This window comes from Plectropomus leopardus, chromosome 1, assembly GCF_026936395.1.
Source record: "Plectropomus leopardus strain MGB_pleo_1.0 chromosome 1, ASM2693639v1, whole genome shotgun sequence".
NCBI lineage: Eukaryota > Metazoa > Chordata > Actinopteri > Perciformes > Serranidae > Plectropomus > Plectropomus leopardus.
In genome coordinates, this window is record NC_142176.1 from 22,425,415 (window position 1) to 22,451,412 (window position 25,998).

General features: G+C 39.8%; 1 protein-coding gene across 1 annotated transcript; it reads right to left on the minus strand.

Moving 5' to 3' along the window:
• Positions 1 to 4,110: 4,110 nt before the first annotated feature.
• On the minus strand, positions 4,111 to 25,068 carry crispld2 (cysteine-rich secretory protein LCCL domain containing 2). Its single transcript, XM_042490209.2, has 15 exons — positions 24,881 to 25,068; positions 21,455 to 21,802; positions 19,546 to 19,664; positions 16,781 to 16,913; positions 14,352 to 14,467; positions 13,822 to 13,922; positions 13,148 to 13,342; positions 13,002 to 13,062; positions 12,819 to 12,885; positions 12,596 to 12,726; positions 12,422 to 12,465; positions 12,232 to 12,304; positions 11,717 to 11,792; positions 9,803 to 9,933; positions 4,111 to 5,980 (listed from the first exon to the last, which is right to left on the minus strand). The coding sequence occupies exons 2-15, from the start codon at positions 21,728 to 21,730 to the stop codon at positions 5,929 to 5,931; spliced, it is 1,575 nt and encodes a 524-aa protein (XP_042346143.2). The 5' UTR covers positions 21,731 to 21,802; positions 24,881 to 25,068; the 3' UTR covers positions 4,111 to 5,928.
• Between the last annotated feature and the right edge of the window lie 930 nt (positions 25,069 to 25,998).

The following is a 25,998-nucleotide window of genomic DNA, read 5'->3' on the forward strand; positions in this document are numbered from 1 at the left end:
CCACCATCAATATTTAGTGTGGACAGAGGCCATGCAAAACATTACCTGAAATGCTGCCATTACTTGACATAACAGTGAAAAATTAGTATTTAGGAACTTAACTCATGGCTGCGCTGTAACCTTTAGATCACACAAAATATTCAGTAAAATTACGTAATATTGAAACCTATCAATTCCAAATACAGTCCAAATGTTCTTTTTGGATTGATGCCTTTGGTTAAGACTCCATCCTTCTTTGATATCCACAAATCTTACCACATCCTTATGATGAACAAGCAGTCGAGACAAAGTCCTGTCATAACAGCATCAGCCACATCTCTGCTTCGCCTCTTTTGGAGGATGATGCATCTAATTCCAGTGTCTCTAAATCCAAAAATCCTCAACACAGGCTGGCCTGTTCCAACTGGCTGTCTTGAAATTATGTGCTGTACTATAAGGCCTCCCTGGCAAGAGAAATATCATCACAATCATAATTATATAATTTGGTCTCCTCTATGACGTATTTCTGGCCAGTGATTGAGGGCCTGCCTGGAGGTCCTGTTTGAAGTGTATGGACTATACTGCAATAAGCTTTCGTCCAACCTTCCAAAGACCCATTAATAAAATCGCCAATATTAAATTCTGGTAATAATGCCACACACATGGCTGTCCTGTCCTGTGTTACTGGGAACCCACTTTGCACTGAACAAAATTAAATTCCTGATTGAGAATCCATTTAATGTGAGCGTGGTTCAGTGACTGTCGTCTCATTGTTGTGTTGCCCTGCTGATCAGCCAGAGTCAGCAATTTCTGCAAGGTTTAGTCAAAATTGTCCCAAAACCACAAATGTCAACCTGCCATTGTCATTAGAATTCATCTCACAGGCACCATGAACAGCTGTACCGCCTGTCAGGGCAATCTATGCATAGTTGTCAAGATAATTCACTAAAAAAACAAAAATGTCAGCCTCACGGTGCCAAAGTGGTGAATTGACCGACACTGCGGTTCCTAGAAAGATGAAGATGAAGATGAAACAAGACCAAAAAATATGCTCACTTGTTCAGCATCATCACTGAGGTAGAGTATTAAGTTCCAGATCATACTATTTTGTCAATTCAGGCCCCATTCAAAGGTTCATTTAAGGTCTGAATATCAATGATGTACAATCACCCACCAATGCTGGAGAGAAAAAACTTTCCAAGGTCAGTAGGATTTATCATCTGGGGGCCATGACTGTCTTTGCAACATTTAAATGTCAATACATTTACTTCCCTGTCTCTTCCTTTGAGTGCTAATATATTACTCTGGTTTCAGCCCAGACTATTGTCATGCACTACTTGTACATATACCTAGGAAAAGTATTGCACCACAATTTGTGTAACCAATCTACCTGGGAGAGGCTGCAATCAGACCAATGTAATGTGTACACAAGTGAAGAGGGACGGATGCAGATTGGAGGGGTGGATGAGTCACAAAACATAGGACTTTCACCCAGAAGACTGGTAGTAGGAATCGTGTGAAACCAAGAACTTTTACAGAGAGCCACATGATCCTCAGCGGTCTCTTACTGCTAGGTTTGTGCACTCTGGGCTATTGTAGAAATAAGCTGTTTTTCTTTAAAACTTCATACATATCCCATGTAATGATGGGCTAATCATTTGTGCACTAGCTTTGTGTTAAGAAACTGCAATCACGGGACCAATGCACTGATGGGAGTCAAGAAGGAGGCAGTGTCGAGTGGCCCAATAAGAACGGAGGTTTGAGTGGTGGATGAATCATAAAACACAGCACTTTTCCAGACACCGGTGATCAGAACAGTGTGAACTTGGAGTTATTTTACAATACATTTTCATCATGTTTCTTTTCGTAAACCTTACCTATGTAAATTAACTTGCCTAAATCTAACTGAGTAACCTTGTTATGTACATAATGTAATATGAGGGGCACTCATTCGTAAGTTATCATACAAACTGTTGTATGAGAATCCATTGTTCAGCCAATATATGCAAAGCTATCGTGAAAGACTGAATTATTTAGTGGCTGTGTCATTTCTCTGTTGCCTTGCAGCTCAGCAAGTGTCAACAATTCATGTAAGGGTAAGTTTCTAAGACTCTAAACTAATATTATTACTAAAAATGCCAAACCTCTTTAAGATCCTTCCCTTTGAACATGAGACTGTTTACACGTGGCAGCTGGTCAATAAAGCTGTAGTGTTGCAGTCTTTCTGGTACACCAAAGACGCTGAAGGGGCATTTTCCTCTCTTAAAGCCATGTGGGGGAGCTTCAGTGACCAGATCACTGGAAACAGTTATTTCCACACCCTTTACATTTTGTTATAGAAATTAAAACATGTGGTGACCTATTTACATTCTCTTAGTATATTGTGACAGATCTGCATGACTGTGTACTTACAAGCAAAAAATGTAACATGGATGGTGATGGATCAAGTTCACCGATGCAGCCCAAAGAGTTTTGACACCTTATAGATTTAAATTACAATAACAAAAAACAAATAAAACTTTATTGCTACTAGCCTCTGAGTGATGCAGTTGTTGTACAACTAATACAATATGTTGTGCAAAGCACATTTAAGGACAAGAAAGTTGGACTGAAATCCTAAGCTTTTTCTCTGAGGAGTCTGGGGATTTACAGGGTGAGTACAAATCTTTATCTCTATTGACAATGGGAGTAAAACAGTCATCAGACAAGCCAGTTGCAGCTGTTTATCAGTAAGGTGGCCAGAGACCTGTCCAACCAGGGCTTAACTGAAACTGAACATCTGCCTCTAATAAAAGCCCCAGAGGTTTGAAGAATTACTGGTGCTTACAAGGTTGCTCGGGTCGACTTTCCTCTCCTTTTCCAGTGACTCCCCTCTTTTCTCAGGGTTTAAGTAAATGAGGCATTATGAATGGCGTATATACAGCGATTTTGTCATCTCAGTCACAGCTGTTAAGTAACAACTGAGAACTTCAGCCCAGAGTGTAAAATGGGAAATTACAAGGTTGTGAAAATGTAGCCGAGTCCACAGAGTTCCCGCCTTTCTTCTGAAATCACTCCACAATAAGCCTAAGCCCTATTGGCAGATTATGTACTGTATGTGGTCCTTAAGTAAAAGCGATTGCTTCAATTTATTGTTCCATTTCATTCTGCATGTGTGTGTCGACAAGAAGCAGAGTCAAGTTATGAACATGGCCAGTGATACTCTTCCAAAGATTATGGTCAGATCCTGGGTGGCCTGGGTCTAAACTTCATTCATAATGCATGACGCACAGATTTGAACCTGATGTGCTGGTCAAAATAAATTTAATAAAGTTGTGAGATCAAATAACAGTCATTGTGTACTCTTTCGGGGGATATATTGGTAGAAATTTATTAGAAGTATGTTGTTTTTGGTGCATAATCACCTAAAAAAATGTCATGTTTTCCTCACCTTAGAATGAGCCGTTCATATCAACATAGGGAGAAGGTCATTTTCTACTGAGTCCGCCATGTTGCACTGTCATGTTTCTACAGTGCGGACCATCCAAACATTAGCTGCAGATATGGCCATTTGCGTGTTTGTGCAAGCCACCATTGTTCTCTTATTCGTTGTTTCCAATAATATTGAATGGGTTATTTAACAGTTCCCACACCTAATTTTTAACCATTCTGTCCATTTCATTGCACTAAGTGCGAACCTTCCAAACAATGGGTACATGTCATATAACAGCATAGAAAGAGAGGATTGAGAAAGCAACAGTAATTGAGAGAAATCATTGGGAAAATAAAGAGTGTGTAGCTGGTTCATTAAAAGTTGGTCCAGGCTTCTTTTAGGATGAAACAAATATCTGTAATAACAGAACAAAAGTTTACAGGTAATTAATGCAATCCACCATCTTGCTACTGTTTACTTCTGCAACAGCCTCTGTTGATGACACATCCTTGACTGCAATAGTTCTGATTGAAACTGAGAATTTTCTGTAAGTAACCGTTTCTGTTGCAACCTCGGCCACTAAATCCACTGCCACTGAATCCTGCACGCTAGACTTTTAAGTATACAAGAACCATCAAACACGAGCAGACACAGACGGATAAATACACAAAATAATCATTGCTTGCTGGACACATCCTTTACTAAGACAAAAACAGGTGTTGCAGCATTTGCAAGTCATATTTTATTTTCCAATTGTGCAAAAAATACAGAACCGATCCTACATCTGTATAAAAACAAGATAATTAAAATATATTCACACATTTGAATCAATCTTACGGCATTAAGGATTATTCAAAAACAAACAAATCATAGTATTTACAGTTCCCATAACTTTACAAAACCAATAGCATTTCTCATAAAAATTACCATATAGAAAAGATTCAAATGCCTAGCATAGCGATAGGACTGAGGTAGAATAAAGAGATAAAAGATTCATTTTTGTCTTGGCCAGGTTTTTGTGATATTTCTTTCTCTGTTATCCTCAATGAAACAAACAGATTGGCAAGAGCATATTTCAAGAACAGACAAGGCTTAATGGTACAACTGGAAACCCCAGTCCTGAAGCACAAATTGAAATTTGCATTTGTAACATGACGGATGCAAACTATGTTAAAACATGTTCTGTGCATTGAAGAGACACAACTGAAACACTTTGAAGACCTAAATCAAAACAAGTAAGAAAAGATAAAAATAAAAATGAAGGATTGCTTTAAGAAGCATATTCAAATCAGGGCTGTAATAAGGCAACCGTGCCTCAATCCAGTATGATGACAGACATTACAGGTGTGTGTATCCTGCATATACTGTATAGTGTAAATTGCAGGTTACACAGACTGCAGTTTAATGATGAGAATCTTAAATGCAATCAGACACCTAAAAACAGTCTAGCCTCCACACATAAAAGTCTCTCTGTACCTGAAACAAGTGACACATTCATCTGTCTTAGGTGGGGAGGGGATAAATTTAGCATTTTCATATTTCTGACAGAAACAAGAGAGATGAGGAAATGAGGAAAGCACTAAGCAAAAATAAATATAACATGGCAAATGACCGCTTGATATTTTAAACATATCTTCTGTCTGCGATTGTTATATGATACGTGCACTATTGCTACCATTCTAAGGATCCATCTGCACCAGCTCTCATATACTACAAAGTGAACCTAGCAATGTAACACCTTCAGTAAATCACCTCCACATGTCTGGCAATAAATTGACACCAGCCCTCTGAAGGGAAACATAATCTTTCTACAGCAGTGCCTGCTGCCTGTATACACTTTCATTTACCACACTGTTTCCTCTCATTTTGTATCTGCCTGATGAGTTCTGGTTTACCCAGCCAACAAAACATCCTCATTCACAATGAGCACACCACTTAACCTACTGTATAAATACAATTTAGACTTTGGTTTCACAGGCTAAATTCCATAAGAGCAAAAAGCAAAGATTATCCACGTGAGCAGAAGGCAATACAATAAAATAAAATAAATCAGAACAGACATTAAACTGTTTAACAAACCATAGCTCATATAGTCTGTACACAATGATTAAATACAGTGTGATCAGTATACATTCTGTATGAAAACCAATTTGAATTTGTAATAAGAGAAACAATGTAAACATAATACTTTCTGTAAAACATGTCTAACTCAAAACTTCCAGCACCAGCTGTTCAATAATATATATATATATATATATAATAAAAAAAACATTCTGTATTCACAGATTAAGTAAGTATGTCGAAATATCTATTTTTGGAGTTAAAAATGAAGGTCCAATAAAATATTGGACAACAACTTTTACTGGGCAGCTATTGTTTATGAACTACGAGGGTAAAGTGTCCATCAGTCTGCTGGGACGTTCTGTTTCCACTAAAGAGACAGATGAACAGCCATGGTATCCAACCTGTGGGCACTTCCTGCTCTTCTTGAGCAGCTGAGGTGACTCTGTTGGTCTCTGGATTTATGATCTGACGTCTCACTCCCTCACTGCAAAGACTCGGAAAGAGCCTCCCTCAGTGTTGCTCTTGCTGCAAACAGACAGAGCAGAAAACATATTACAATTGGCGACCACTAAAACAGATGCAACACAAGGCAATCCAGTGATTTAGTGTGTAACTTCTGTAAGATGGGGATTTGTGAGAAATAAATTGGAGAAGAATGGTCAAAATTGAAGTAGCAGAGTTATCCTGATTTCTGACATTTGAATCCCTGGAGTAGATCAGAGGAATAATTCACCCACAAAATGACCATTTGTAAATTAATCTGTCACACCTGGTTATCTTGAATTTGTAAAGATTTTCTTGCATACCTCCATGGAAAATGGAGAACATGATTTATTGATTGATTGGGGTCCGCACATAACAACACTTAATATATCAAATGATCTGTTTATAAACTCTCACACAACTCATACAGTATTCTTTTATTCAGTCTAATGCTCAGTGTTTCCCAAACACATAGTGTAGGATCTTCCTATAGGCGACACAAATATAATATAAAGGGAATAGGATGCAGTAAAAAAATAAAACTAGAAAAAAAGAAGAAAAAATAGCAGATTTGCACATAGTGTATTTTCTTATTGTTTTTAGCTTAATGGATTATTTGTGGTGATTTCTAATTAGCTCTTGGTCTTGCTGGTAATAAATAGGGCCAGAGGAGCTTACCTAGGACGTTGGATGTGCTAAGCCCAGCACTACAATCATGCATTTTTCCTTAAAAATCCCTTAGTATTTGGAATTTGGCTTTGAAGAGAATTAGGATAATTTTCACTTTAAGCTTTAGCAAAAATGGAAGCACTGAGTATGCGACAGAATAAATGAGACATGGATTATGCTACACAAGTTCTGTGAGAGTTTGTAAACTTATGTTTTGATATAGTTTTGATGTTGTTCAAAATGGTCCCAAATCAATGAAATAAAGCAATACGTTTGCAGTTTTCTGTAGAGACATGCAGGAAAAAGTTTTCCTCACAAATTTAAGGTAACATGGCATGACTTACTGATTTACAAATTTTTGTGGGAGAAGCATTCCTTTAAGCTTCCTTTGATGCATCCATTAGCATCTTTTATTAGACCTTGGTGACATCATCAGGGTTATCTAAAGAAAGCTCTCCCTAGAGCCACAGTGGTCATCATACAGCTGTGTTCACAGGGAGAGTACTTCATGTGACAAGTGAACTGAAGTGTAAAAATCACCCTTGAAGTCATTCTTTTTGCGTGATGTTTGTTTTTGTGATTCTTGCAAAAATCTGCTTTTCAGTATCGTCCAAGTCCTCCCAGCAGCCAAGTCCATTAGAAAGCACACAATCACGGTGTTCACAACATGTTTGGAACTGGCACATTGGCAGCATGACTCATCGTTGCCATATTTTTGAGTCTGACCTTTTCCAGCTACCACACGTGTTAAACTTGATGACTTTGTAATTAGCTCATTGGTGGAGAGACCTTGAAGCTCTGCCATGATCAATAATCATGATAGGTCTGTGTGATTGGTATCAGATCACGGATAATTGTCAGCATAGGAAAGCACTGACTAAGTGGCTGACAGCATTTCCATCCTCGAGTAATCAGATAGGCTGTGATTACTTCCCCAGAAACAGAGTCCGGTCCAAGCTGCCCACCCTGCCATGATGTTGGCACATGGCTCGGACTCTCTCAGCCGTTTATTGACCTGCTATCCCAGTGCCCTGAGTGGGGCCTTTGCAGCTCTGCATCAGATTTCATAGTAGTCAGACTTGGATTATTTTGGCCATTCAGCACTTTGCACACTCAATTGAAATGCCTGAGTAAAGTAAGCAAAGATCCCATGTGTGGCCCATCCACACACCAAACCACACCATTACTCTTACAACCGTACATGCCAGCAAACTGCCCACAAGGGCTGCCTTGCCTAAGCGTGGTCCGCTGAGGCTGGCCACAGCCATGAGAGTGATGTGAGAAACATGGTGTGCATGCAGGGAGCACTACACACAGCATTACAGGAGACATAAATCAAGGTAGGGTGGAGTGAATAAAAGCACCTTTCTAGGGCATATTTCAGATTTTCTTGTCAAATTTACTTGTCTGATTTTACTACAAACCCCATTTTTTTCATTTCATTTGTGTCTCAAGGTTTTCTTTACCACACTCCGATTTGGTCAAATATTTAAGCAAGCTGAACGAAGTATTGAAGATAATTATTCTGTATCTAAACATCACAGTTTATTAACTCCAACATAAAATTCAGTTTTAAATTGACTTGAATTTATTGTTTACCGCCAATATCTCAACTTTGTTCAGCAATTTAAATAGGTTTGGTGTTGTGTCCATGGAAGGCTGTTAACCCAAGTTTGAGAAACGCTGACCAATCAGGCTCAAAAATGGGCATGTCATCTTTCTACATAGCTTGTTTGCTACTTAGCTACATTAATTAAGAATTGTGACAAATTGCAACAAGAGTGGATGAGACTGACTCAGCTGTGCAGGAAGTTATCCAAACAATCCCTTTGAAATTATGTTTATTTGAAATTTCAAAGAGGACTTTGAGCATTTTGAAGGAACTGTAATGCTAAACAAATTCTGTCATCTAAATCAGTAAGAAAATTTTGATAACTAATGTATCGGGCAAGTCGCAAAAATGTTGATACTGTAGAAATTAACAAAAGGTTCAGTTATCTGCAAAATGTTCACCAACTAGGTATTTCAGTAATTAGTGAAAAGTTCACTGACAGTGTATTTCAGTTGTTTTCAGCTAAATTAGGCATCTTTTTATACAATAAGTGCTTTTGTTGTGCATAAACCTAAGACAAGATTTTTTTGTCATTAAATGTCTTTTTTTTCCTCGAAGAAACGTTGTCTCTGAACATAATCCAGGCTAACCCAGAGTTATCTGCTCCTAATACCGGCTACATTAGCTCCAGTTTTATCTACAAATGACTTTAGCATGGCAGATGTGTCACTCGCTATGACTGGTTAGGCCAAAGGAAAACAAAATAGGAAATCGGCTGGTAGGATAACATAATCAGGCTGAATGTGCCTCATGAAACTAAATGACCTTTCAGTCTGATTTTTCTCTTCTACACGCTGACTGCCCACCATCACAGGTGTTCTCTGTCTTGCCTAATTAGACCTCTTTTTGTAACTGTGTGATTTTGTGCAGACTTTATTCTCCTGTAAGTTTTGTTGCACCTTATATTTTTATCGTGCTTGTAAGTGCAGTCATTTTGCTGACTTTGCATGAATCCCAGCATAATTCTACCAAACCAGAATGAATGAAAGCACCTGAGGATTTGCAGGGCCTTTAAAGTTCCTCTGGTTGAGAGGCTTTGCTCCATTTACTGCAAATGCCTCGAGGATGGAGATTTGTGACATTGTTGGGGGATCCTAATCACTAAATTGAACATGTACTACCTGACTCCTATGAGAGTTTAGCAGATTACATGTTGCACTCCTCAACCTGCTGCGGTGGCAGATTTTTAAAGTGCTCAGTCGTGTTATTATTGATAACACATTCCCACACTTCTCCAGGCTTTAATGCTTAACTGATAGCTTTCATTACAACTAACACGACTTTGCAATTTCACAGCTGCCAAATGGTTACTTGTTTGTTAATGGTGGCTGTCACATGCTATGTTTGAACATGAAGACAAGAAAGGCTTCTCTTAAATACTCTACAGCCAGACTGCTCGGAGCAAAATCTTAAAATATAGATTTCTGGAACTGAGATTATCTCTAATGTCATTATTGTAAACTACAACTATTTGACATGGCGCTTGATCCATCCATCTTTGTGTCTTTTTGTTATAGTGCAACAGTCCTTATCTGGAAAAGATAATTACAGTAAAAAATGTACAAAAAAGTCAAGTGTAGTACCTCTCAGACTGGATGCCGTTTTTCAAGATTCCAAGATAGCTCTTTCTCTTGTCCAGTGGCAGAACATCCACATAACCGCCGTCTGCTCTCAGTACCCCTGCGTGGATGGCCGCTTTACAAATGCTGGAGCTCTGTGAAGAGAAAGTGTGGCAAAGAAGAGAAACACTGGTGTAAGAAGGTTTTGTATGTCTTTCCTATTCCTTTCTTTTTAAATACAGTCAAAATATATTGCAATAATTTACAGTCAAACGCAAGAATTTGTTTCGCAGTCTGAGCCAGCACAACAGACCGTAAGCTTTTATCAACAGTCTGGAGCAGAATCACTCATTTCTAGTGTAAACACTGCTCATACCGTTCATACACCCCTACAACATTTCTCACCAGATGGTTTATGTCCCAGCATCCAGCTTCTACACCACTGGAGAAACACATTCGGGCGCCTGAGATTGCAAAACATTCCTGTGCAAATTTGCCAGGAGACACACTATTGCCTAATCCTGTAAGACGTTCAAGATTTCTACTCAGCTGTGATCTGTGTCAACCGTCATCTAAGGTCAGCTTCCAAGGTAAAACATGTACCCTTAAAAACCAGAGTAAATTGGCTTGATGTCATTTAAAAACACAGGAAGAAGTTACAAGGTATGAGTTACAAGAAAATTACCCATTTCTTTCTCTCTCTCTCTCCTCTCTCCTCTCTCTCTCCTCTCTCCTCTCAAAATGAATCTTAAGGTCATTTTCTTGCCACCTTTTCCCATTTTCTTGTAATTTGTGGGACCTCTTTTGCCAAGTTGTTCACAGCCTTTTTAGCCATGTTTTCAAAATAAATCAAAGGAATTTGCTCAGGTTTCAAAGATTTAAATGTATGTAAAGGGAATCTGAACACAGCTCCAGAAAATGTCATTCCAGGTTTCAAAGACTTAAACACAGGGACTTATTTGACTGTGCCCACTGTACATCTTATAAATTCAGTCTGGAGGATCCTTTACAGTGAGTAATCTGCTCTGAAGATGTTTTAAGTGACTTCTGAGCGATGACATAAACCACCTTTTTATGAAACCATTTCTATCTCCTCTCTCTGAGCACTTAGTCTGAGATAACACTTGAATAAGCCTCTGAGTGGTCGGGCCCCATGCTGGGTAATACATCCCTGGCAGTCTTGGGCTTAGCTCACCATGACTCCCATTCTCCATTAGCCATGTTCATACTGTGATTCAACCGTTTTCCACAGAAACAGAGCACCACACATCATAATCTGAAAACCACGTCCACTGGAGGGGAAAACAGTTAGCGCCGCAATATGGAAAAGCTAACAAAATGCATGTAGCTACTTAAAAACATTAGATATCAGTGCGTCAAAGGATAATTTTCAAAACCAGGCCTTGCAGAGTATAGTTAGCTTCAACCTCTACAGTTTGTCCTGCCAAATTAGTACCTGTTTCATATTTCTAAGAGTCATGATCGCCCAGTTTTCCCATTCTTCCCGCTGTTCACTTAATCCTGTATCTAATTTTTCGTTTCGTTTGATAGCTTATAAAAACGTAGTTTTGTGTTCAGTACACTGTAGGTGTGCATCCGGCCACACAGCAGCTTTTAGGCTTTTTTCTGTTGTTTGCTAGAAGACGGAAGTGCCAACGAGGTACCTCGTTTCAACGCAGTGTCAGTGGAGAGAAATAAATGTTTTCCCCTCCAGTGTGGACGGAAGAATTGTACTCTGTCTGTATAGCTACCATGCACCACAACGCCTGCAAAGTTACTCTATCTTAACCACGCTGCATATGCAGACATCATCTTCATACTGTCTGAGCTGTTATCACATAAATAAATGAAAATAGCACAGAACTGGAGGAGCCTGGATCTCTGGGGTGATTCATGATCTATTTGTAAAAAATCACTCAGAATGTGCCTCTTACTTACATCTGCATAGATGTTGTTTCCAATCACAGGTGACCAATAAGAGGGCTGAGACTTGCAGTCAGTCGGACAGAAGATCCTGAGGAACACATCGGGCATTAGTATGAACTTGTAGCAACAGATGAAGGTCACATTAAGCGAAATAACTTATTTTAAAAAATGGGTAAAGCATGACTTCGGTATCTTCTTTTTAGCATTCATAAGCACTATATATTTTTTAAATGGTATCTAGTAATATAAAACTGAAATATAATTTTTAAATGGTTTATAACAAAGTATATAATAGGATTGTAAGAAGATATGAGAATATTTGTTAAGAACATTTGTAACAGTTACAATTTCTCCTATAAAGACATATGTCACTATATTATAACTCTATTTTACTTTATTATCATCCATTATCATTTCATACAGATAATGGTTATGATTGCCCACAGGAGGAGTTACTGTAAAGCTAAACCTTTAATTTGCTGATTATATCATGCTTTAGAGAATGATAAGATGATATGAAGAGGCACCTTGGACACTTTGAGGTGGGCGTTTTGAACGGGCAGATTTCAGCCACTGTGGTGTAGCAGTCAGCACTCATTTCTGCCACAGAAAGTGAAGGAAAAAAACACTTAATATACTTAATGCATGTTGGCTGACTGTGTGAGTCTACACGCAATGATGACTTAAAGTTCTTCTTAAAAATTGAGCCTCACTTACCTTCCACTTTGGCCACCACAAAGGCATTACTGGCTTTATATTTACTGTAAACGACATCGTAGTGTTTAGAAATCAGGAAGGCAAATGGTTCTCAGAAATCCAGAGTTGCGCAAAATGTGTTTCATAAGTGCTGCTTCAGCAACACTTATGAAACACATTTCCACAAACACCTACCTGGAGGATTCAATGCCATTCTTAGTGGCTCTAACAAAGAATGGAAACTTGTCCATCCTTGTGACGTCGACCACTCCACCATTGTTGTCAATGACACCAAAATGAATAGCAGCTCGGCAAATGCTCGATTGCTGAAACAGTAAATGATGAACAATCATAAATCTGCATTCACAGTTAAATTGTTGCATATGCAAGATGTTTGTTTCATGTCGGATAGACTCACCACATCGTAAAAGAGAGTTCCCCAAACTTTTCCTTTTTTATTCAGACAATTAGCAGGACAGTTATATCTGCAGCATCAGAAAATGAGATGGACACAAGAGTGGGTTGATATTAGAGGGAAATCACTCAGAATAAATAATAATATATAACATTTTATGCACATCCAAAGGAAAAACAAGCTAACCTGTTGCAGGTTGCGCCTCTACACTTGTCCCGCAGTCTAGTCTCACACTTAATGTTTTGAGCTGAAAAACAAGACAAAAAATGACTGAAGAATTGTGGAAAAAAAACATGGATGTTTAAGGATTCAAAAATAATTCCTGTAGCTACCGAGAAAGGTGTTGCTGGGAGTCTTTGAAGGTGGCGTCCTGGGTGTGGTGGGCTTAGGAGTGGACGGTTTGGACACTGGTTTCTTTGGAGCAGATGGTTTAGGTTTGGGGGCGGGTTTGGCGGTGGTACGTGGTGGCAAAGGAACCTGAGGCTTCTCCACCTCATTCATGTCCTCAGTCTCTGAGCGCTGGGAGTCTATGGACAGATGCACAAATATAATAATAATAAAAGTAATAATAATAATAAACTTTATTTGTATAGCACTTTTCATAAAAGAAATGCAGCCCAATGTGCTTAACAACAAAGAAATTACATGCACCAAGTGCTTCACATGAAAAGACTTAGAAGACATAGACACAATAAAACCTGCATATAATAAGATAAGATCAGGATAGAATAGATAGAATGCATCTTCACATGGATAAAACCCACTTAATAATACTAGTAAAAGTAAGATAAAATGAGGATAAAAATAGAATGTATAACATAAGATAGAGAACCATAACCCACTGAGATAATATTAATAAAAAATAAAGCTAAAAATATATAAAATGCATAAAATTAAGGAAAATACAACATTTTAAAGAGGTGCAACAATGTGAGTTCAGGTAGGTAACATATGTATGGTATGGTATGGTAATATTGCAAAATAAGAGCCATGTGAGTTTGCTCACCTTTGTAGCACAGGTTATTCCTACATCCTCCTCCATAGCTGGGAGGGCACTGTGAACACGGGCGGCCGTTCTGGTATGGCGCTTCGCCGATCCAGTTGCCCCTGCAGAAGTGAACAGTGGTCAGCTTGACTAAGGTGGAAATGAATCATCAGTCAAGCGCCACTGGGCTCATGGCCTTGTAATTACTTCAGCACTCTTTCTCAACACTCTTAATAGTCATTAATCCTGCAAACTAATAAAAACACTCCTCGTTGTCTCTCAGGCAATTACATCCTGTCTGGAAAAAAAGCGCCTGCTCTGCTCTTATTTTTCTTTCCCTGTGCTGCATTATTATTTTTCTATTCTGACTTCTGGAGGAATTTTAATGGCTCCAATATGTCATACAAATGTATCAAACAACTAGCACTACATATCTGCAGCACGGCTATAATAGGGACACACTGTGGCATTTGTCAGCGCTGTAAGGAGGAAGAATGTAAACAAGAAAAGAGAGGAGGTGTTAATGAAGAGTGGAGGAATACTGATCTTACTTTGGGGAGTAGTTGCACACAAGGTAAATAGCATTCTCCCATATTTCTCCCCACACGTTCATCCTCGGACACACGTGCACGGCACAGCCCACACGGCTAGTGGTTGCCCAGACCAGCTGTGAAGAGGGGAGAAAAAAAAGAATGGCCAGGTTAGCACAAAGAATTGCTGAATGAACAGACAAACAGCAGAGTGAACTATTGAGCCTGCAGATTTCCTGCCTCACTTTTCTTTCAGCCCATCGCTCAATCAGTCATTCCAGAGGAAGCAAATAGATTGGCCGTTATGATTAATGGGGCCACTGGGACTTCCATGAGTGCCCAGTCTGTTAGTCTACCACAGTTAAATGCACGTCTTGTGTGAACCCAGTTTGCCCTCTGTGACACAATCATGACCATTTCCATCATCCAAATAAAGTGGAAACAAACAGCAGCTTTTAATATCTTAACTGCATATCTTAACCAGAAGTCAGCGTAGGCCCAAAACTGTCTACGGTAAAATAAAACGGCTTATTAAATGGAAACCTGCTACAGTGGTGTTCCAGATGAATGATGTGCCATTTGACGGCAAATACAACACAGCATGTTCCATAACTCCTCCTCACTTTCCTTCCAAACTCTGAAACATGTGCGCTCTCCCTCCTCAGGAATGTTCGTCTTTTTCCTGGTCCAGTTAGAAGCCGTTGGAAGCAGTGAGTCAGCACACAGACTGATGTGTGCTGAGTGCTGGTAGCTCAGCTCAGTGTACTCTCTAACGAGGGTCTATCATTTCTCCGCAGAGGTAGTTATGGAGTATGACTACCTGGACTGCGGCTACATCAGCACTTCCAGCAAACGAAGGACAGAGACAAGGTGATGATGCTCAGATTTGGCACTGTCTCGTCTCTGCAGCATCTTCTGAGGAATCCAGGTCAAGCAGTGAGGGGTGTCTGGTGTGTCTGGAAATGACTACCAGATGGCAGTGATCGGGTTTCAGGGTGAAGGCAAAGGGAGGAGCCTGGATGTTTCTGCAAACTCATCCCAGCAGCCACAAAGTAAAGTCTAGGAGTTCTGTCCTGTTTCCTTTTGAATGATTCATTTTTTCATCCACTCTTCAACGCTTCTTTCTAAACATTATTTGCATCTGATTTTCTATTTAATCATCACTGTCCACACTGTCCAGTTCCTACACCCATGGCTGTCATTTAAGCCCTCAGTCCCCCCACAACTCTGCCCATAAATACCGGGAAATATCATAAACGGTGCACAAACCACATGCTGCAACCCAGCAACACCTGTTAGGTCACATATGGTTCATATTACAGATTTTAAAAATGCACACAGGCTGATACTATACAGATTCTATCATAAATATAGCAGACATCACAATATAATCTTCAAAAGGAGGTTCAAAAATATAATTCACCCTAAAAAGTCATATACCACATTTTTTAGCTTCTTGCAATATCCTATCTGTATGAATGTAAACTAACTGCAAACTAAGTGCATCATTAATGGCATACTTCTGCGATTGTGCATTGCACTTCGATAAAATTGTCATTCACAATGGATAGTACGGCAGATGATGGTGCAGAACAGGAGATATCGTCTTTTTTATTCCAAGAGTTCCTCTTTGTTAAAATATGGTGCCTACATTACCCACAATAAAACCCCATCACTGACAGTTTGGCTGGAGATGCAGGTGTGCTATTCTAGTAGTGGCTAATGTAGCCTTAGGCTGCTAGCCCTTAAGCAGAGATGAGCAGCGACAGAGGTTATTTTTAAACTTGTGGTCCTCAGCATCCACTGACACTGACTCAGGCGACGTCTTTGAGGCAGTTTATCAGACTTGTGTAGAATTGTCTGTGTAAAATAAGTGGACTTCCTCTTTAACCTTATGTTTTGTCTGTCTTAAAATTTTCTCTTTCACCCAACCTTATCTCACAGAAACACCATCTCTTAATGCCATATTACATGGCCATGGCTTGTAAATATTTAAAATTCTGTGCAGGAATGGTTGTAATGTTGAACACATGGTTAATGTTGTGTTAGTTAGTTAGGTTTAATTTTGTTAGGTTTAAGCAACACAACTATTTGGTTACATATCAAAAAAGACTGTGGCTTCAGTTAAAACAAGTAATAAGTACTAATGTGATGCAAGTATATAAAGTCAAATTAAAATACGTCAACGATGACTTTTGGTTTCGCATGTGACATGAACAGCAGTCTCCTGGATGAAAGTCCTGTGTTTGTTTGACCCATCCACCACCCCAACTTTCCTCTACACGCAGACTTTGATGCTCTTTAAACTACCTAGAATTTTAACACATTCTGTGCCACCACCACAAAAGCGGTGTTGAGAGGTTGTGGTCATTCCACGTATTTCTGTGAGACCATGCTGCTTTCACCTAAACTTCCCCTGCCCTGTTTTTTATTTTTTAAATTAGTTTCACCTGGGTGTAATGGGTGCACATGGGCCCGGAGCAGCGTTCTGGACACCAAGGATTGCACTCCTGGGGGTAGGGATAGGTGTAGTCTTTCACCTCATCGTACCAGGCCTGGACATGGAAGGCTGGAGAGCGGTATCTGTAGGGCCCATACACACAAACACACACACAGAGACACACAGTAGGCTCAGTCACAGGCTGTCCAGGTACCAAGGGCAAAAGGGAAATATCTGAGGGAGCTGCCAGGTGCTTTGGCCAGACTTGAGAAACACTGCATGAACCGCCCTGCCCCTCCTCCTCCTCAGGCCTCAAATGATGAGTCTGAATTTGAGCTGGCACACAGACCGGCAGTCTGGTTCCCCTCCATAACAGGGGAAATCAAATCAGGTTGGAAAAAAAAAAGAAGAGAATCAGAGCAAACCTAAACATGGCTCCACGGCCCAACAAATCTGTTCAAGCTCTTGTTATAAACATCTCTTTTTACGGTATTGAAAAGTGCTGAGCGTATAAATGGAGAGTAGAGGGCGAGTGGAAAAAAAGGACTCCACATCAGGGTTTGTTGGCACAAGAAGAAAAGAGGGGAACAGGGAGGGAGGAAGAGGGCTGTGAGAATGAGTGCAGATTCCTGGAAGGGCACCTGCTGCGATAGCCATACACTGTCATTCACAGAGACCTGCTGTGTCTGGTGCGCAGACACACACACACACACACACACACACACACACACACACACACTTGTTCACATAAACATCAACCTTAATACGCTGGCACTGACTGGCACTATCCATGTTTTTATTTTTATTTTTAAAAAAGGAGCAGCACTCATTTCTGTAGTTTACAGGATGTCCTCTTATGACATTGACTATTCAGAAAATACGTTAATCAATAAGAAATACATAAGAAATATGTATGACCGACTGGATTTGTACCAGAATAACTCTGAACTACTGTTTGTACTGCTTAGGCCTGCCATCAAAGCTCAATAGTTTTTTGGGTGATAAAATATGTCATAGCACCGAGTATCTGCCAAGTATCAAAAATGAGCATTTAGTGCAAAGTCAGGTTTGTTGTCTTGTTCACTTATTCTGCAATTAGGTGTTTACATTTACTAATTATCAGTAATCAGCCATTATAAGCTTAACTGCTTTTGGGTTGCCAGGTTGTGAGCAAGACTTAGTGTCCACAGCCATGCCATCAGCTCTGTCCACGGGCACGGCGGTGCTTTGAGCTAAATGTTAAGGTCATTGGGGGGTCGGCCCATTGTTCCAACAGACCAAAATTCCGAAGCCCCGTTAGTTGGAAAAATGTCCCATTGGACCGAAAGCTCATTTCTCTGACAGCCTTGTTATTCCAAAAACAAACGCCCATTGCTCTGCAGTCCCCTTTCCCTGAAAATACAAACTCCCTGCAGTCAGACAACCCACTTCCCAGAAAAAAAGGTTTGCATTGTACATTTCTGTACAAAGCATTACATTGAAAAGGATATGTTGAAACTTTAGCCTTTCTCACCAACACTGTGGTGAGTGTGATTGGGTTTAGGCAGCAAAACCTCTTGGTTATGACAAGGAAAGGATCATGTTTTGGCTAACAACACACTTGTTTGGTGGTACAAAAGTCGCTGAAAAAGCAGGGCTGTTAAAAACACTGGGGTTCAGTGGCTTAGACTGCTCTGGGGGTACTGAAACTAACAGCAGGGAGCGTTTTGGATTTTGTACAAGACTTCAAAAGCAATCAGTGTTTGTTTTTGGGATAATGAGCTGGGAATTATGTCCAATGGGACATTTTTCAGACTAATTGGGGTTCGGAATTTTGGGCCGTCGTAACAATGTCATGACATCAACATGCGTTATAGTGCACATGCTAACATGAAGATGCTCACAGGTATAATGTTTACCATGTTTTCCATCCCTGTATCACCCTCTGCTGAAGGACTTCTTCAAATTAACAGTTTATGAAGCATTTACTAATCAATTTTAAGCATTTATAATTGCATAAATATCAATTAAAAAGCACAAACGAGTCAAAGGGACTGTCATCTTATACATGTCTTGTAGGGTTGCAGGGGTGTGAGATTTTCACAGTATGATAACCTTCTTGTGTAAATTGCAGTTTTACAGTATTATAGGATTATCATCAGAGAGACCCGTAAAAGAATGAAAAACAGAAGAAGTTTAAGTTGAGCTGTTTTATCATTATGATTAAGACTTGAAACCTTTTTTTTCATTGAAGTATGGGTAGAAAGTCTCCTTTTTGTAAACAACAAGAAGAAAGGCGAGATTCTCTGTCCAGATTTTTTGGGGGGCAGTTTTGCCCTTAATTGAAATGACAGCACAAGTGTGAAAGGGGGAGAGAGAGAGGGGATGACATGCAGCAAAGGGCCAAGGAATTGAACCCGCGGCTGCTGCTGCGAGGACACAATCTCTATATATGGGGCGCCCGCTCTATCCACTGATCCACCAGGCACCCCATTGTCAACTTTAATATCATGTTATACCTTTAAAACGGTATATCACTGCAACCCCAATGTCTTATAAATGGTGTCTTATCATAAAGTGCAACAAATAAAAATTTTTTTAAAAAGTGTTTTTAGAAAAACATGTTCATATTCTTCAAAAAATGTACCTCCAAAAAATGTTGTTTTTATATCAGTACCAAAGAAAATATGTGATACTCAGCCTTAGCAATGGTAATGGTATTTATAAAATCTGATTTAATTTAAAGCAAGATAAAGTCTCAGTTGCTGACTGACTGTATGTGGTACTGTATCTCACCTTCCCCAGTGAACAGCCAGGTTTTGTCCAATAGACATGAGCAGGTCCTGAGGTCCATGGTCCCACTGACACTGCTCGGCCCAGTTAACAGCAGAGCGCTCCAAGTCATCATCCCAAACCTGTACGCATAAAGAAAAATCAAGTTTCATTCACCTGCTGCATCAGCTACAATTTAAAGCATTATAATCCACATCTTGTTCTGACTCAGTAGATACCTAACCGCAACTTGTTCAAGACCTCCACTCCTGCACTTCCTTCCTTCCCAGTGAGCTGAAACTGAGCTGGATACAAGTACAACATTGACCTTTGACGGTGACATTTGAGCGGGGCAGCTGGCGCCTGGCCCTGGTCCACTACAAATCTCCTGCAATCACAGCTGAATTATCCACATTTCCTGAGTGGGTTTCTTTACAGTGGTGGAGAAGAAGGGTGGAAAGTGGAGAAGACACCTGACTCCCACTGTGGGGTGTGGGAGGACTGCATACAGCACGGCCGCTCAAAGCACATTTCCTCAGTAAATTTCCAGCCTTTTGGTGGTCGCTAAAACATGCACACACAGACACCACTGTAACCCCAAACACCCATACACTAACACAAACACACACACTGCCTGTTCACTGGAATTTGAGAGAGCACTGGGGCTGAGTAAATCTTCAGACACTTTCCTTCCCGGCTGTAACCGCACTCCAGAGACACCCAGGCCACCGCTGCTTCTCTCAACTTCATGGACCTTGTGGTTTTCTATAACTTTCTGTGTGTCTCAACAATAATCCCTCTTCTACTTTACCCATTGATGTGCCACGTCGTCCCATGACCACTGGTGGAAGAAGTGTTCAGATCGTTTACTTAAGTAAAAGTACTAATACCACATGGTAAAAATACTCTTTTACAAGTTTAAGCCCTGCATTAATATGTTACTTTAGTCAAAGTAAGTAAGTATATTCAGGAAAATGTACTTAAAGTATTAAAAGTAAAATGCAGAAAAAAAATAAAGAAATCCTAAAAAAAAAAAATTAAAATTAAAATTAAAAAAAGAGGGGAAAAAAACACCCCCTCCAAAACCCTCAAAATTATATATGACAAAATGGGGAAGAACATCCTACAACTTAAAAGGACCCCCCAAAAAAAGAAAAAAAATTAAAAACAAAACAAAACAAAATATATATATATATATATATATATATATATATATATATATATATATATATATATATATATATTTTTTTTTTTTTTTAAAAGACCATTAAAATAATTGGCAATTAATTTTCTGTCAGCTGGCTGATTAATCAACTAATCATTGCAGCTGTACTTGTGTGAACTGTTTGATAACCTAATTTCTATCAAAACATGATATATTATACATCATATATTATACATATACATAAACTCTTCTGAAGCTTTTTTATGCTAAAATTTTAATTAGCAGACTTAACTTAAGTACTCAGATAAATGTAGTGAAGTAATAGAACGAATACCTAAAATTTGTACTGACGTACAATACTAAAATTTACTGAGTCACAACCGTCCACTGCCCATGACTTTACCTTTCTAGCCTTATTCTCACTGTCCTCCCTTGACCCAGTGTTCCCTCGCTCTCCTGTCCTCTCTTAGCTGTCTGAGCAGGTAGAACAGAGTGAGGATTATTATCCTCCTTATAAAGAGCAGCACCGCAGGCTGGCAAAATCTCACCATCATGACTGCATGTTTCCAGCAGAGAGAAAAGGTTGTTTTTATTAGAGCAACAGTGCTTTTCTGGACAGAATACAACCTTAAAGTCTGATCACCAGCTACATCTCAGAGGCTGCTGTCACAGCAAAATGAAGTTCTTTGTGAGGTAAAGCCAGATATTAAATTTAATCTTTAAGGATGAAAGTGAAATAGGTAACTGGGTTAATGGGACATGTCTCACCATGAACTCCATGTTGGAGGCAGTGGGGTAGACGCCACCCCTCAGCTTGTTGTGCAGCTGGACAATCTCCTCGCGGTCAGACCAGCGGATGGCCCGGCGGGTCCTACTGCCAGCTGTGTTGCCGGTGCTGTTCTGGTTGGCTTCCTCCTCGTAGCGGCTCAGCAGCTGCCTGAGCTCCTTGGAGTCGGGCAGGAAGAGGGACGCCGAGTCCCTGACGCACAACAGCAGGAGGGAGATGGAGAGGACGGGGAGCCAGGTCATGGCAGCGCAGGTCATTCTGACACTTCAGCTGGTTCGACTTTAAGACTGCAGGAGACGGTGGATTGTGTGTGAAGTCCCAGACACAACCTGCAGGGAGGAAACTTTTAATGAGTCTTTCCCCACTGTGTGAGTCAACAAAGCAGAGATTACAAAGTAAGGGCATACGGATTACCGAACTATTGTGGGAGTTACTTAGAGTTCACAACTTGATGGGGCCTGGATAAAATATTGATATGGAAATCTATAATTCTTCGTTCTCTCCCTTGTATTGTGTTATGTTGTATCTGGCACACAGGCTTTTGTGGTGCTGAGGCAATGTCCTCCCTCAACTCTGGACTTTTTTCCCTCAGCTGTTCTGCTTGCTGTCAGTTCAGCCTTTTGCAAGTTTTTGGCTGTTGCAAAAAAAAAAAACGGTTGCTGGTTTATCAGGCTAATAAAATCTGATGCAATCCAATACAACTGCTCTGCAATCAGTCCTTCCCTTTAGAGGCTTTAGATGATCTGTTAACAATAAGCTGGTGATTTTTGAGGCTGTGTGGGTGATGGAGTATCGGAGTTAATTATCTAATTAATTATCTTTTTTTTTTAATCTAAATCTAAGAGGTGTGTCCTCTTTCACTCCACTCATACTGTAATGTGTAATAGTGATTGTCTTGAAATAAACTGTCCATCCCAGAACTGACCACATCATGATGCTGTCAATATCTCATGCAACATAATGTGGCATTATTTTATTTTGTGGCATTATCATTCTGTGAGTAATGTTTTAATTGCCAACCAAGTTTCCGACTGTGCAACATTTAATATCTTGTTTTCACAGCATCAAACACTTCCACATGGAAACAAAAATAACATGAACTGCACCACAAATAATACTTTGAAACCTGGTTTGATGTCTTGCAGAAACATGGTCTTGCAGAAACTTTTTTACCCCTAAGAAATTAGGGGTAAAAAAAGTTTAGAGAAAGAAAATTACCTGAAAATAAAAAAAAAAGTTAAATTAAGGTAAAAAACAAAACAATAAAGGTACTACAAACTGGGGAAAAAATGCGGTTTTCTGTAAAATTACTTTAAATATATAGTAACAATAATTATGAATACATTTTTCTGGACATTCTACTTATTTTTTTATTTCAGCCTTTTAAAAAGACAATAATTTTCAAGTCTTTTTCTTATCACCTTCTTTGAGATTTTTGCGACATTTCTTACCAAGTTGTTCACTGCCTTTCTCCCCTTGTTTCAAACCAGTTTATTTAGGTTTCAAAGGGTTAAACAGCTTAAAATGCATCTGAATTCGACACAAGAAACTGATGTTGATCCAGGTTTCAATGGACTAACCAGTTAACCTCTATATCCAAAAGATAAAATGAATTTGAACAGTCAGGACTTAGTCAGGTATATTTAGCCTTTGTTTCCTGATCAGCATTATTTCAGTTAAATCACCCTCGAGAGCCTTTAACCAGTAATAGTATAATTTTAAACATAGATTTTATAAAGAGCATATTAAGTTGAAACAGTAAATATAACACTGACTTGTTGCACCTCATGAGAAATACAATCTGCCTCTCCTAGTCTCTCTGATTATTTTCTAACCGGACTGAGCAGCAGGGCGGGACACTGAGGAGGGAGACCTGAGCTCAGGTTGACAAGCTTTCACCCTGTTGAACCGCAAAACACTACATTCCTGACACATCCAGAGCCAAAGCTCTGTAACTGACCGTGCATCTGACCTCCTCCCTCTGGGAGGCCAACGAGCATGAAGATCAGAGGTAAACCAAACATCACAAAGTAACAACGTTTTACAAAGAGAGAGAGAGGAGCAGTCAGTTAGTGTGATCAGAGACGAAAGACAAAATAAACCAAGCTCTAGCTCGCACCGGCTGCTCTCATCCTTGAATGCTTTCACCTCTCTCCCTCTGGCTGAAAAGGCGGCTTGAGGTCTGGCACCGGCTCTGTGTCAACATGCTGTGCCAGCTCTGGGCACTGCGAGCCAGCGGGCAGCTAAGGCACCACACCCTGCTTCACCCTCTCCCTGTGCCGACCCTTTTCACACTGAACCTCTACCAGCTTCTCTGTCAGGGCCCTTCTCATGGCTCTCATGAATTTTATACCAGAGTGACAGACAGAGCTGAAGGCTCGGACACACGTACATATCCACAACTTGTCTATGGGAACTAAGTCCTCCCTGCCACTGGTGGGCTCGTGTGTGATGTGAAGAGGGGCTGAACTCCTCTCCACCTCACCACGAGGTTGAATGTAAATAAACTCATGTCACAATGTAAACTGCCTAAATTCTAACATTTTCACAGGTGCTTGCTCACTGTTTCATGCCCTTTTGAAGGTTTCCACCTGTAATTTCTGTTGTTTTTTTAACAACAGTTTGCACCTTTTTATCCTGTTTGTTGTCTGTGGTGTCTGACAACTGTGTTAAATGGATGCCTTGCACTTTATACTGCAAACCAAATCTACCTATGGGTACAAACAAAGTAACCTGAACCTGAACCCAGAACTCTAAGGGGGTTGAAATATGGGTTATTATTGTACTGATAACTTAAAATCTACACTGTAAAAATCTGTTTTTGACTTTATTTGAAAAAACAAGTTGAATTATTGCAAAATCATGTCAACTTGTCCTCTCAGATTCAGTCAACTTAAAAATTTAAGGCAGCCGGGACACTAACTTTTTTAAGTCAAAACAAGTCATTTATTTATACAGTGTATTACATTTTAAAATACTTTATGGTGTTGCTCATAAGCGTACTGCCTGTATATTTACAGAAGGCTATTTTCCATAATGTTTCTCTCCCATTGACATTTGCTCAGTGAATCAGCTGGTTCACAATGAATGGCAGTGTCCTGCCAGTAGCCTCTTTTGTGGTATGGTTTGTAACTCCACTGAAGGTAGACAAGAGTTGCTCCTGTCATAAGTTCATGTTGTCATACTGAGTGAATCAATAAATATGAAAAAACTAAATAGGCTTAGTAAAACGGGTTTAGCTTAATTCACAAAGTCCTAAGGTGTATCTTTTTCACTGTTTATCAACTTATTTTTGCAAGGTGCATTATAAAGGAGGTGAAATATGACAATAGACATGGCCTTTCTAAAGTTAAACTGCTGCCACAACATGTTGCAAATAAATGTGTGTGTTGTCTCATGTTGCTCACCTCTATCTCTCTCTCTCAGTATCCAGTTGAGTATTTGGGAGCAGTTTCCTCCGCGCGCTGGACTGCAGAGCTATTATTCCCTTGTGAGTGGAGCGGACTACAGCTTGTTGGCGGTGATCCTGAAGCACACAGGAGCTGTGTAACTCCTGAGCAGCTCACAGTGCCTTATATAGAGAAGGAGACCCCTCAGGACCAGAGGAAAAAATTACTGTCTCTCCTCACTCCCCCCGTCCCCCCACCCTCGCGCCAGCCTCCCTGAAGTAGGCTGTGTTCTTGGCAGAGCGCGCGCAGTGAGCGCACGCTGACGCGCAGCCTAATGTCAGAAAGAAAACTACAAATCTCGATGCTGTCAGCCCAGTCAGCGGCAAGCAGTTAGATCACCATCTCTGGATCACGACCGGTGACAGTTATTACCCAGATATGTATATTCACAACCAGCGACAGACAAACATTACAACAGACTCAACAGGAGCAGCAGGGGGGATTCCCAACGAAAACCACTAAAACTAAACGAAAAATCACGAAAATCGCTAAAACTATATTTTTAAAAAATCACGAAAACCACTAAAACTAAACGAAAAATCACGAAAATCACTAAAACTAAAATTTAAAAATCTGTTGTTGTTATTATCGTTTGGGTTGATTTACTATTTTTAATAAGGCGCCTTTCATAAAGTGTTCAATAAGTTGAAACTAATGGCTTTATTAATGTTTAACCCTTTAAAATCCTGGAGTTAGATCAGTATTCTCCTGCTGCCTTCAGACGACTTTCACAAGCTATTTAACCCTATGAAACCTGAGCAAATTGGTTTGTTTTTTCTCAAAAACATGGGGAAAAGGCAATAAGCACTTTCGAAAAAAATAAACGAGGGAAAATGTCCTGAAAACTTCATCATGCATATGTAAATCAATTTCATCACTTTTCCAGGTCGTTTTACTTTTGTTTTTACTCCTTTTTGTGCATATTTTCAGGTTCTGGCCAGGCCAGTTAAAATGTATCGAAAATACTCATACCTGTAGATTTTATTTTTATTTAGTTTTATTTATTTATTTTTGTAAGGGGGGGGTGTTACACGTCCTCCCTCTCAATATTTAGAACATGTGTAATTGTCTCCCCC

What these genes read in the sequence shown, in the direction of transcription:
- crispld2 (XM_042490209.2), bottom strand. Translation starts at nt 21,730, where the DNA reads ATGACCTGCGCTGCCATGACCTGGCTCCCCGTCCTCTCCATCTCCCTC. An exon ending in TGTGCACCCATTACACCCAG is followed by an intron (nt 14,468 to 16,780) that starts GTGAAACTAATT and finishes CCCTCTTCACAG; the next exon opens with CTGGTCTGGGCAACCACTAG. An exon ending in AACGGCATCCAGTCTGAGAG is followed by an intron (nt 5,981 to 9,802) that starts GTACTACACTTG and finishes GTCTGTTTGCAG; the next exon opens with CAAGAGCAACACTGAGGGAG.